The 13,276-nt window shown below is 37.5% G+C and overlaps 1 protein-coding gene across 6 annotated transcripts in view; it reads left to right on the top strand.

The window, feature by feature from the left end:
* Window positions 1–10,769, top strand: part of LOC111872920 (polypyrimidine tract-binding protein 1) — a 670,096-nt gene extending 659,327 nt beyond the window's left edge. For all 6 annotated transcript variants that reach the window (XM_023867205.2, XM_023867206.2, XM_033754885.1 and 3 more), the window contains 3 exons: window positions 1,491–1,568; window positions 2,258–2,321; window positions 5,872–10,769. In XM_023867205.2, the coding sequence (XP_023722973.1) occupies window positions 1,491–1,568; window positions 2,258–2,321; window positions 5,872–5,940 (211 nt within the window). In that variant the 3' untranslated portion in view covers window positions 5,941–10,769. The remainder of the gene's footprint in view (window positions 1–1,490; window positions 1,569–2,257; window positions 2,322–5,871) is intronic.
* Window positions 10,770–13,276: the final 2,507 nt, after the last annotated feature.

Raw genomic sequence — 13,276 nt, 5'->3', positions numbered from 1 at the left:
AAGCATCAACAAGAAAAGTTGCAATGGAACCTGGTGGCTAAATATATAAATTCCAGTACAAAATGAATGGGCTGAACTCAAAGGAGCCATACTGCACACCTCATGGTTTTTGGATGAGCTGCAGAAAGTTCATACATGTTCAGCATGAAAGTTCATGATGCCATCATGATTGCAGTGTGGGCTCTCATACCAAGCCATGGACACATAAGACTGTTCTATTTTGACCAAACTGTGAACTGTGAACTGTGAGTGGTACCTGGGAATGGTGCATAACAGTTTTATACCTTAACCTGTTGGCCAATAGACACACATAGTTTATGCAGAGTGACAAGTTGCCACATAGAGCAAGTATTATTTTGATGAACTTCTCCATGAAATCTTTGGTCCCTGCATGAATACTGGTCGCTGTCCTGATTGGAATGCAGGTGGAAGGATCTGGCCATCTAAGGGGCTGGACATTAATTCCTGCAGCTACTTTCTTTGGGAATTCATGAAGGACAAACTGTTACCATAGAAACTGGCCTTAGTGATGGGAGTTCAGGGCCACGGTCATCCATATGTGTCAGGAGTTCTGGAGGGCACATGTTGCCATGCAGTTTTGAACATATTGTCACGTATTGGGTGTATAATGCGACAAATAACTTCACGCCGTATTTGATATAGCGAATTTTATTTCACATTCGCACTTACAATCACCCAAATTACAATCTGACAATTACTGCCATCGTCAGTATCACAAATACTACATTGCAAATGCCAGAATACAACTGACTGGCTGCTGGCTAACTCGTAAATGCTGCCTTGAGAACTAACTCGTAGGCTTGCTCGGAACTGAATTCGGAACTGAGAACTATCTTCGGCGGCTGTGTAGCTCCCTTATAAACCCTCAGCAGGGCAATGAGAAAACAACCACGTGGTAGGCATCACTGTTTATCCGCATTGCCTAGCGACCAGTGCGCTGGGACTTGGCTCACTTCGGCTCCACTCGGCATGTCACCGCGCGTTGCGCGTTACGTCACCATGGGGAGAGTGGCGGGGTGATGACTCGCCTATTATCGTAGTAACAAGAGCGCTATGTTACCGCCACATGCTGCTGGGGAGGTATGGGTCCTCTGTTGTGCTCACAATATGTTTGTGGCAAGAAGTTTTATGCAAAATGGTAGCCATACTGAACATGTAGGCTACTCCATGAATGAAAAATATCTGTATCTTGGTGCATATTTCCATGTTCATATTTATACCATCATCCAGATATTTCAGTATCTTCAAAGCTTAGGTAGGGAATAATTTATGCACCATTTTGTTTATGTGGTAAGCATTTAGTAGTTCCTCTTAAAGACATTATCAAACAGGCTGTATCAGATAATTCTTCAGGCCTGTGATCTCTGAGATGTTTGTTGCCAAATACTCTGTGTAGCGGCAATTTTCATGGTTGTATATTCTGCAAAGTTGGTCAGTTTTGTATGTGGCAATGAATCTTTTTTTTTCAGACCCTCTGTCTCTGAAGAAGAGATCAAGGATGCATTTACAAAGAATGGGTTTCCAGTCAAAGCTTTCAAGTTCTTCCCGTAAGTACTAATCTAGAATTAGTATTAGTGAACACATTTAATGTTAAGTGAAATGTTCGTCAGAGTCAGTCATGCCTCTTACATGATTTATTTTGTTTACTTTCCTAAAAGAAACAAACACCTGATTGTCTCATAATGAAAGCTTCAATGAAAATTTTTATACAATGTATATTGTCTGCTTTAACTGTCTTTATCTGTGTTTGTGGAAATTGTGTTTGCAACATGTTCAGGCCTCTCAGAGATAGTTTTCTAGAAGTTACAAATATTGTAATTTTTTAGCACCTATCTCTGACTTTTGTAGTCAGCTCCACTTTGCTGGCGTTGAAACAGGTGTGGACATTGAAGTCAAATCATAAGCTGGAACAATTACGAGATTATCAGAAAGAGTAAAAGATTAAAATTCAGCTCATCACCATGCCACAGCAGCAAAAAGACAGTTCTTTGTTTAAGAGAGCAGAGCTGACTTCACTACATTGTAAGCATAGAGTCATAATTCAAGGTCGGTTACACTTGTAGTGTGATCATGGAGCTGCAGATTACAGGTTCACATCATCATAAGAACTAACCTTTATGTCATCACTTCTTTTAGTGCCAAGATTGGTTGCATCAAATTCAACATCTTGCATGCCTAGTGTGTCTTTATTTGCTTGAGCATTTTCACTTCTCATTCTCTCTGGTAATGTTTACAGTAAGGACAGAAAGATGGCTCTGATCCAGCTACCAACAGTGGATGATGCTGTCTCCGCTCTTATAGTAAGTATGCATGCATTTCTCCAACATGCATAGTTACATGGTAAAATATTTTTGCATGTGCCTTCCTTGCTATCCAAGTATTTTCTTGTGTAATTCTTTTCTTTAGACTTATGTGTTCCATCTGACAAGAGTTGGAACTTTTCTGGATTGAGCTTAAGGTGGATCTCTGAGAATTGGAATACCTCCTGTAGATTATGCATTTGTTTTTGGAATGTGTGGCCAGTCTAGTCGCATTGTCCAAATATACCAGTCATGACTCATAAATGAGGCCACATGAGACAGCTTCCATCAGCTGCTCAAACATCACTGGAACACTGCAGAGGCCAAAGGGCATGAACATGAATTTTCACAACCCTTGACCTATCGAGCATGCCATCTTTTCCTTATCATCAGGATATAGCACCACCTGCCAATAAGTGCTTTTCAGATCTAGAGTGGAGAGCCATTTGGCTGCAGCGAGTGTGTCCCCAGTAGTGGGAAACAGTCATTCAGCTCCCTATAGTTTGCACAGAAACAGAGGTCCCGGTTTTCTTCCAGACATGAATGACAGGAGATGAGCAGGATCTGTCTGACTCTTCAGTATCCCCATGTTGTATGTCCTCAAGCCTCTTTCCCACTTCTGTCTGCTTTGCTAGAGGGAGCCTCTTCAGTGGTTATCGAATCAGTTAGGCTTCTCCAGCAGTGACAGCAGAATGTGACTTTGACTAAGCTTCCCATGGAAAATCAGGCCTGCCAGTAGGCAGGGTGCTGGTCATGAGATATATTTTTTCACCAATCCAGCTTTAGGCACTCAGGTATTGACTTTGAATATCACACAGTGGGGGTGGAGGCAGAGACTCCTGTAGTACCCTCTTCCCACCAGCTCCTGCTTGTGGTCCTTGGCATCAGTTGCCTTCCTGCTAGTCCCCTGTTGTTTCCTGAGCGTTTGTCACTTTTATCATTGCATTTGTGGGGGCAGTCCTCTCAGAATTGACCAATGCTCTCTCAACGCCAGCATGTAAGCTGTCAGTCCCCTGTGTGTTCTGTTGCATTGGGCTGGCTCCTCCAGGTTGTCCTGTTGCTCATTTGATAGAGCCCGATACACATTCTGGCTGTCTTGGTGGTCTGACTGAGAACCTTGCTGAGTATCCACTCACTCTCCATAAGTAGCTGCTGGTTCATGTCTCACTCACTTATCACACTGACAAATGTGTGGCTTGCTTTGTTCCAAATGCAATGCTTGGGTAGTCCAGGGTGGGCACAGTGGGTAAGTTGTTCGGTGGTTGTGGCAAACCAACAAGCAGGGTCCTTGCTTCCAGCTGAGAGTGGTATGCTGTGTCGAGGTGGTGAGCTCCATAGCAACTCTTTGGAGCCTCAGTAGTCTCATGTTGCTTCAGTAGGGATGCTGTGCAGAACATTATGCCCTTGAAAATTAGTGAGCAGGTGCCCACTTTTTTTTTTTGGCAGGGTGCCCAGTTGTTATGCCCTACTGTGGCCTTGAACTGGTGGTGGAACATGGCTCAAGATGTTGATCATCAAACCTTGGTAGCTCTACTGTCTTCACACCAGTTCCTGTGCTCCCACAAGATCTATGCCCAGCTTGGGCCTCTGCTTATGCCATTTTCATTTTGAACTCACAGTGTCTGTTTTCTACTTGGGTCTTCATCATTTTATGTCAAATAGCATCCCTGGATATCTGTGTTGAATTACTTATGGTGACTTGTCCATGTATCGAGGAACATCACCACCTGTAAACCCAACCGTGTATCGTCAGTCTTAGCATAGAGTTCCTCATGGTGGCTCTGGGTTTGGTCAGCAGACACCAGGACGTTCTCCACCAGATTGTTGATGGTCTCTTCTAGCTTGGACCACATAGAGCAAACTACAGCCTTCATTTCTTCTAGGCCAACCTATATCATGGCCTTCATTCTCTCTACATGTTCTGCAAATAACTACAGCACATGCCCAGACTTCTTAATCTGTATATTGCTTGTAGTGGCTTCTAGTGATAGAGATTCCTCTTCTTCTGTGCTCACAGCTGATGGCTAACCACTGACTGTGACTGACGACTTGTTCTCCTTGTCTTGTCTGCTGCTGGCCTTTGTCAGCACAGTCACTTTTGATTTCGGGCCCCGCGAGACTCATGACCATATTTTTCTGTGTTGAAACCCCAGGAGTTGTGCAACTTTATATCTGTTGCTACTGGAATGTGATTGCCAAGCCATTGTTTAGCAGTTGTGTCACATGTCTCCTCTCTACTGGCTTTCAGGCATTTTGTCACAATATTGCTGACTTGTTGACTACTTTCATGAAATTATTATTGACTGTATGGTAAACACTTCACAAGCAGAATTGATTCTTCTCATGCTAATTTTTGCATTACTTCAGCTAAAACAAGCCTAAAATTCTCTTCTTCTTAATGCCATACATGGCAAAATTTGCTTGTGGGGCTACATTCATCTGCACTGTAAATGACGTCCTCACTGTTTAAATGCCCATAATACAGTTGCTAATTTTCTAAAGAGTATGCAGATAGTGGAGATAAAGGTTAAAATTTAATTTGGCCATGGCAGATATTTGGTAGAGAGTTTCTTTTAAGACATGGTATTCTGTGTGAGTTGCCAAATATCATTTTGCCAGCGTCCTGTGCTTGTACTATTAATTTTGACATTAAATGTTGGGAATAGTGTTAATTAACTTTCCTGTTCTCATTTTTAATTTTTATTATTGTGTAACATATATGACCATATTGTAACATTGCTTATTCAGTTAACTTCACATTATGGTTTTTCAGCTATTGTTAAAATAGCATCTGTAACCTAAAGACTTGGTTATTGCTCTGAATTTGCTAGACTTGCTTTGTCAGATATTGCACGTTTTATTCAAGGGGGCACATGTCAATGTTAAGGTATCAGAAGATAGCTGCTGCTGCTGCTGGTTTTGTTTTTCCACCACCTTATTCAAAATTTTTACATAATTAGACAGTGTTACATCCTGTAACACTCTTTTCATTAAATTCTGCCTAAATTAAATTTCCAACAAAGTGAAATGATTCACAAGGAAGTCTTTATGACTTCAGTTATATGTGTCATGTTGCAATGGTACAGAACAGCACCTCACATGTCACATTTGCGTGGCTGCTAGGTCATGCCAAATATATTAGCTTCCCCTCACTTTTCATGTCAAATTTTCCTGTAAAGAGCAAGGTGTGGATGCTGTGCTGTATGACAGCGTAGTTGGAATACTTTGTGCTGTCCATTTGTACAAATTGCCATTCTGTAATATCTGATACCTGCCACTGTTATTTCAGACTATGGTTACATATTTAGAGTAACTCATGTTTTGTATTTAAGATTGCAATGCATGGATTATATGCAGACTTGTTAATTAATTTCATCATGAAACTTGAAGGTGTATGAACTACATGATGGCATGAACTGAGATGAAACACAGTTTGACTTGAAGTCATCACAGCCCTGCCATGCTAGAAAGTGTTGACATTTTCCTTATATGTACAGTCTCATGACACAGGAAATATTAAGTGACACTTGAAATCTTTTTGTGTTTGCAGAAGATGCACAATTATCAGCTGAGTGAATCAAATCATTTAAGAGTTTCGTTCTCAAAATCAAGTATCTAACCAGCTCTCCATCTGTCTCTTCCACTCACTGAGGTATGAGGAAGGGAGAATTCACATGCCTACTGCTTTCAAGTCAGGAAGAAACTGAACAATAACAACAGAAGAATCGCAGTATCTCCAATAACTTTGTACCACTGAACACAATGTTCTATTTTGCACTTTCATCAGATTCATTATCTAATGCATATCTATCAGGGACAACAGACATTTTGCTAATATGTGTATTGATCATATAAACATAACATTTTGACAGCAAGAGGATGTGTACGCCTCGAGTATTAAAGTAAAATGTACTGAATTTTGTGAAGACCAAAACTAATTAACAAATGTTTTACAAGGGCGTTATTTGTTTGCTTCAGTATATAGTAAGTAATGGATGGACTAGTTCTAGAGGATAGCTGGAGTCAAGCACATTTGTGTGCTTTGTAGAAGAGGAACTCCATGAATTGAAAGATAATGAGAGTAAAAGTAACTGGATTGAGTTTGCTAGTTATCTCATTTAAACTTCCTAAGTTTTGATTACATTCTTTCATATTTTGTGACATCTGTCCCTCATGATCTTATATTACTGTCACTCTGCTGATCCATCAGTTGTCTTCAGATCCACAACTTTCTAATTTAGACAAGACTGGAAGTTTCTGAACAGTAGCTAAGTGTGGGTATTTTGAAACAGATTAATAATTAGAGTTTATTTTAATATTGCTCACAAATGATGACGATCAGATCAAGCTGATTGGATGTGTTATTCATCTCAGATTTCATTATAAACTTATTATTTTCCTATGAACATACATTGACTAGGAAGTGTACAGGGTTCATCATTAATCCTCATTTTTATTACATGCAAGGCTGGAGAAATTGTCTGTGACTGCAGGGTGTGATGGGAGGGACAAGAAATGAAAATATCCAGATATCTCTTATGGAATAGCAGTAACTTAGAAACCGTACGTGACCGAATTTGACTACACTGTGAACTAGAATGAAAAGAATGTAGTAGTATCTTTTTATATAACTGCAGTTCAAATTTGTGTGAAAGACACTGCCAAGTGATTGGAAGGTGATGGATGCACAACGTGAAGACAGAAACGCACATTTGGCAAGCTGCAGCACAACTTTGGCAGGGATGATTGTATCACTTGGTCATGATTGCTGGATTAGTGTAATTTAGAATATATATAGAGAGTTTAAAATCGTCAGTAGCTTTATTCCCAGAAAGAGGTAAACGGGGAATTGGCTAACACATATCGAATGCATTAATTGTGTCCCCATTTTCATATTCAATTAAAGTAAATAGAAATTGTGTAATTTGTTATGGGTAAAAATATCATCACCATGTAATGACATAATTATGTTATCAGCCATCTTGTTTGTTCTGCCTGCTAAGAAGTCATTTTATAGATCTATGCTACATTCATACAGTTTCTGCCCCCCCCCCCACCTCTCGCCCCATTAACACCTCATCGGTAGATCTTTACAGATGCTAGACGTATAGCTTACACTTAAAAGAACCTTTCATGTCTGAATATTTAGGGAATCACACAAAAAATACTAAAGTTGTGGAAGCAAATGTTTATACATGCATTTGCCTTTGATAAGTATTACCACACACACTAAAAAAAATGTTTTTAATGTGCTATTTTTGGAAACATGAAGATATTTAGAAGTTCATATATTATACTATATGACGCCATAACTTTGATTCACATGCCCCAGTTTGTCAAACCAGTTTTTGGATATATATATTTTTGCATTTGTTCAATCCTATATAGAGAGCAATTGATAACAAATAAATATAAACAGAATTATCTTAATAAATGTTGTGTATTTAGAATTAAAGAAGATATGACAGAATGAGAGACAGAGAGAGTATGTTGTGAGAATTGGGTAAATGATACTTTATTTTGGATCCAGAAACATGTTTGTGAATTCAGATACAAGAGTATTATTTTTACTTTATATTACTTAACAGAGAGGAAATACTTTTGAAGATTCTTTCCCCATTTTCTTGTATCAAACCATTCCAAGACTTGGCGAAGATAATGTGTGCATATGATTCCCATTATATTATTATTATTATTATTATTGTTATTATCATTATTACTACTACTACTATTACTACTATTGATTTCTTCTTGGAAGTTTGGATCATAAACTGACCCTTGCACATCTGTGAGAATTAAAATGACATTTCTATTCAGAAACAAATTGAAGATTTTTGTTACACTGTCAACAATAGTAGGGATACTTGTGGAAGTGGACTAGAAGTTTATTATTATTATTATTATTATTATCATCATCATCGTCATCTCATTATTTTCTTATGGACATTGTGATGTACAGTCCATTTTATAGGGTGAATATTCATTAGCTAATTAGTTCATTTTATTTTTTTTACACATTACATATTAAGGACTTATATAATAAGTAAGCTGTAGTAGTTTTTAGGTAGGTTTATCTTAAAGTATCTCTTAACTATAATTGCTTTTACATGTATTTCTTATTATTTAGCTTATTTATCCTTTTTGGGTAACAGTTGTAAACAACCCTGTGGCATTTGTTTAAAATAAGAAGGATGTATTGAGGTTTGAATGGTTATGGGTGAAATGTTAAATGCTGCAGTTTTTTGTAGCTTTTGATAAAATTCAAGAATTTTGGAATTGGAGTTTCTTAAACTTACGTACTGCCAGTATCTTCTGTGTAGTATAAGCATTTTCATGATTTCCCTCCACTCCCCTCCCATATAAAAGGTAGTCCAGATTGACTCCACAAGTAAGAGGCCAACTCTAAAACCCAGTAGGTATTTGTTGCAGAATATCTTGTAAGCCTTCTCCATGTTAGATCATGGCTTTGCTGCTTATCTGAACACGTTTTCACCCTGCTTATGAGCCATATAATATCTTCAGATTAATAATTATTATAGTAATCAGTATATTATATATCTGAAACAGTATTCTCATAGCTTTAAATGAGTTAACTATATTACATCTAATTAATATTATACTTAATGAGGTGAAAAGAAAGCTACAGGGTTGGTTTAGACCAATTCATTAAACTTCTTTTTCAATTTTTATGGTATATTTCTAAACGTTTATAAATATATATTATAACATAGTTGACAATCACAATTTACAGTAAAAATCTCATGGTTTGAATACGTTCAGTTTCTTACAGTTCGTATTAAATCGTATTTTGAATGAGGTTTTAATTGCAAATTGCCATGCAACCTCATGGGTTACCTATTTCATGTGGAGAATGTGAGTCTCATCACAGAAAGTGCGCAGGAAAATATAACGTGGAAACAATGCTAATTAAAAATTGAATGTGCCGAAACAACAAGTAAAAATATAAAACAAAAATAGTGCTTGGGCGAATCATTGAAATTTTTTCTCGCTGTTACATATGTGACATATCACAAGGACCTCAATTATTTTTATACGTTTTGAGACAAACTTAAAAAAGCCAGAAACGGTACATGTGTGCCTTCCACATACAATTTATTGGGAGGAATTGTTATCATGATACAAAGCAGCATTGGGGTTGGGGTTGGGGGGGGAGAAATTCTGAAAACAATTGCAGTATTTTTTGAAAAGAGGTGAGGGCAACTGCAGGCAGTGCTTAGATTCTAGGGGTTTGGCTTACGTTGCTCTCGTCGTACCTTCTTGTTCTATCATTTAAAGTTCTGATTCAATACCGAATTCCTTGGCTGCAGGGAATGTTTCATTTCAGCATTCTGTCTATGAAGTATTCTTGCTCTTTGAATGAAATTGGTTCACTTTCTATTAGGTGAGGTATGATACATTACCCTCTTGTATGAAATGTTCCTTGGGTACCTTACTTATAGCTTGTGATAAAGTAACATACAGTAGTATGTACTGACCAGTCATTTTCTATGTTTTGGAATGCATCATTATTTTTACATGCAGGAGTTTCCATGTCAGTGTTACACTTTATGACAAAATGTCAAGAATTTGTCATGCAATGTAGTCATGCACGTTTTTTGAACTCTTATGTTCACAAAGCAGAATGTTATCTCTTGGATTAAATTTTTCTGTATAGTTGGGCAGTACTGTTAGAACATATTTTGAAGAAACCAACAGTGTTGTGACTTGGTTTCAGCTATGTTATATGGCAGATTTTGTCACCAGATGGAATGAAGCAACACAATTGAAAGACTAAGCAGCTCTGCAGATTACCCAGCACATTGTAAGAATAAATTTAAATAAATATTCCTTATGCATCTAAAACAAGTTGGTGTGAACTGCTGTGTTTGATTTGTGAACTGATGATGAAACCACATCCTAACAACTTGTTGACCTCATGACCTTACTGCCAAGTGCTTCCATTTTTTTCTTAACCATGAGCCCTTATCTATGTGATGTTGGACCAGAATTTTATTCTCATTAATTTTGTTAATAAATATGTTTATAAGGGCTTTGAAACAAAAAAAAATTATAATGAGCTGTACAGAATACTGTGAGGGCATAGTGGATGAAGTATAAAGATGTGGTGGCTGGCTGCTGTTTTACTAAATTTCAACTGCACTTGCATGTAGTAAATAACAGTTTTGTTGGGACCAAATTGTACTATTTAAGAACATGAAACTGAAATCCATTTACCATAAAAACGTGCATGACTATATGTGAAATATTTTTGTATCTGTCATAAGTGGGATATTGACTTCATGCACAGAAATCAGAGTCATCTAACCTTACTTCACTGCATTAATGTGTACAATCAGAAATTAAGCAGAACTTCATACAGGTAATAAAATGCATTTGAGTTGCATCACAGGGAACATTCTTAATATTGATTGAAATGTTTTCACAAAATTGGATAAAAAACTATAACACAAGTACCTTGCTGCTATAAACAGTACCGTAACTTCAGATTTCATTTGCCAGAAGTGAACATATATACATATACAAAGGAAGAAGTCCAGCACAGTTTGTATAATATTTAGCATACTGTATGAAACAACAGTTATACCATACATGAGTATCATATAGGGAATTGTGCCTCTTGTGTTAATGGGATCAATGAGTCATAAAGTTTTTAACATTTCAGAATAATCCAACTTGCTGCATAGTGTGGGTCCTAACAGACTTCATGTTATCTGATACTCACAGTACTATAATATATTATATTGCTACTATATTCATATCTAAATAAACTACATCTGCTACCTGTCTTATATAGAAGTGTACATTCACAGTGAAGGACTGCAGGAACTATGTCTTAATTGAATCATTTGAGTTGCTCTTCCAAACATTGAGGTAGAGTCCAACCTAATGCCTGTTCTGTGTAGTCAAAACAAAACAGTATTGGCTTTATGTTTTCCTTAATTATTTGTCTTGAGCTGTTTTGTATTATTTGAAAATGAAGTTAACTTTATTTGTGATACATTTTTAAAAATTCTTTGCCATAAATAGGTTTCATGACAGAACAGTTTTGGGTCCCCAGTCATGAAAATTATGTAGTAGTTTGTATAACTGAGAAATGTTGATTTGATACATTTTTTTTTCTCTGAAAATGTCATGTCTGGATATTTAATCAGGTATGCCAAATTTTACATTAGGTAATTGAGATCCTACTATGGTGCCTTCTGATTCTACCTTCTTGCAGCTGTGCCATTTCTCATATATCTGTCTGACTACCACTGAGCAAATTTTATTTTAAAGCACTGAGTTTGAAATCAAGTGGAAACTAAACCGTTTGAAGTAGTGACACTTCTCACTGTGAATATACTTTGTCAGGTGTGTGTTAGTTTTAAGAATGGGATTACAGTTTTACTGGCTGGAAGAAACATGATTTGAATATTGGTAATACTGGAAAATCTTAACTCTTTGACTGGCGCGGGCATGTTTTAACGCCCGGACGATGCCAGCCGTTCCCTGGCATTGGCGTGTTTTAACGCTTTGACAATCTCGTCCCTTCTTTGCTCTCTTGGCACTCATCAACCAAAGACATATTTATGATAGTTTTTGTGCATGTTTGTAAAGAACCCTTGTAAACTTTGTGGCGGTCTATATTACTGTCAGAACCCTCTGAGAAGGTAAAGGTCAGAAAATATTTCACATTCATTCAGTTTCACCATAGCTTCTTGCAGCAAGTGTCTTCGTTTTCCTACAGACCAGCTGGAAAATGTTGTGAACGAGATTTTTTCTGATGATAATAGTGGCGATGAAATAATGATTCCTGAATTGGATGAAGTTGATTGTGACAATAATACAGTGATAGGCAATGATCCACAAGACAGTAATCATGAACATTTACCTACCACGAGTGCGGTGCCTGACACGCCCATCTCATGAACGTACGGAGACATTGTACCCCCAATACTTCCATTTGCTAATAGTTTCGGGATCAAAATTGATATAACACATAAAATGCATCCCTTTTCATGGATTAAAATTTTTTCTGGATGACGACTTGGTAAATCACATCACAACTGAAACCAATCGCTATGCTCACCAGCACTTCAACACACATGAGTTAGCTCCTCACTCTCGAAAACACAATTACAATTATGTCACATCAGATGAAATCTGGACATACTTAGGAATTGTGTTCATGACAGGAATCGACAAACGCCCTGAAATTGAAGAATATTTGTCCACTAGGCCCCTATTTCACACCCATGGTATGGACAAAACATGTCTTTGCGGTTGAATAGTTTCATTCTATTCAAAAAGAACACAACAAACGAAAAATACAAGAAGAGAAATTACAGATTCAAAGATTTTATATTGGACTGTGTAGAAAAATGACTGAACCAAACAAACAGTGTGGAGAGGGAGAAAAGTCAAGGAATGAAGTGGATGACGAATCTATTGGGTCAGACTAGAGTGCAGTCACGCCTCCGCCCTCGACCTTGAAAAGACCACCAGTGAAAGAGCCAGCAAATCGTCTAGAGGGTGGCTTGAAAATTCACAAAATGGTCCATGTTCCTAACAGTAACAATAAGAAGAATGGTGCCCTGAGAAAGTGTCGCGTGAGTGCTAATCACAAGGTTAGAAAAGAAACAAGTATCATGTGTGCAGGCTGTGGTGTGGCTCTCTGCAAACTTTCATGTTTCAATGTTTATCACACGAAGAAAAACAAATAAAGAGGTGTGGAAAAGCATTTATTGCATAAAATATTGTATTTTAATTAGTTCCTAAAAATTTCGTTTTTAAAAACCAATTTTTGTTGAAGTTGTTTAGGAAAAAGTAACAACATGCATTTTAGCGACATAAGGTTTAAAGGGCCTGCCAGGACAGGGGTGGGATTTAAATACCCTTCGCGCCAGTCAAAGAGTTAAGGACTATTGATTTGTACTAGTATTGGAAATATGTGT

Source organism: Cryptotermes secundus, unplaced genomic scaffold (genome assembly GCF_002891405.2).
Source record: "Cryptotermes secundus unplaced genomic scaffold, Csec_1.0 scaffold407, whole genome shotgun sequence".
Classification (NCBI taxonomy): Eukaryota; Metazoa; Arthropoda; class Insecta; order Blattodea; family Kalotermitidae; genus Cryptotermes; species Cryptotermes secundus.
This window is presented reverse-complemented; position numbering and strand designations above follow the sequence as displayed.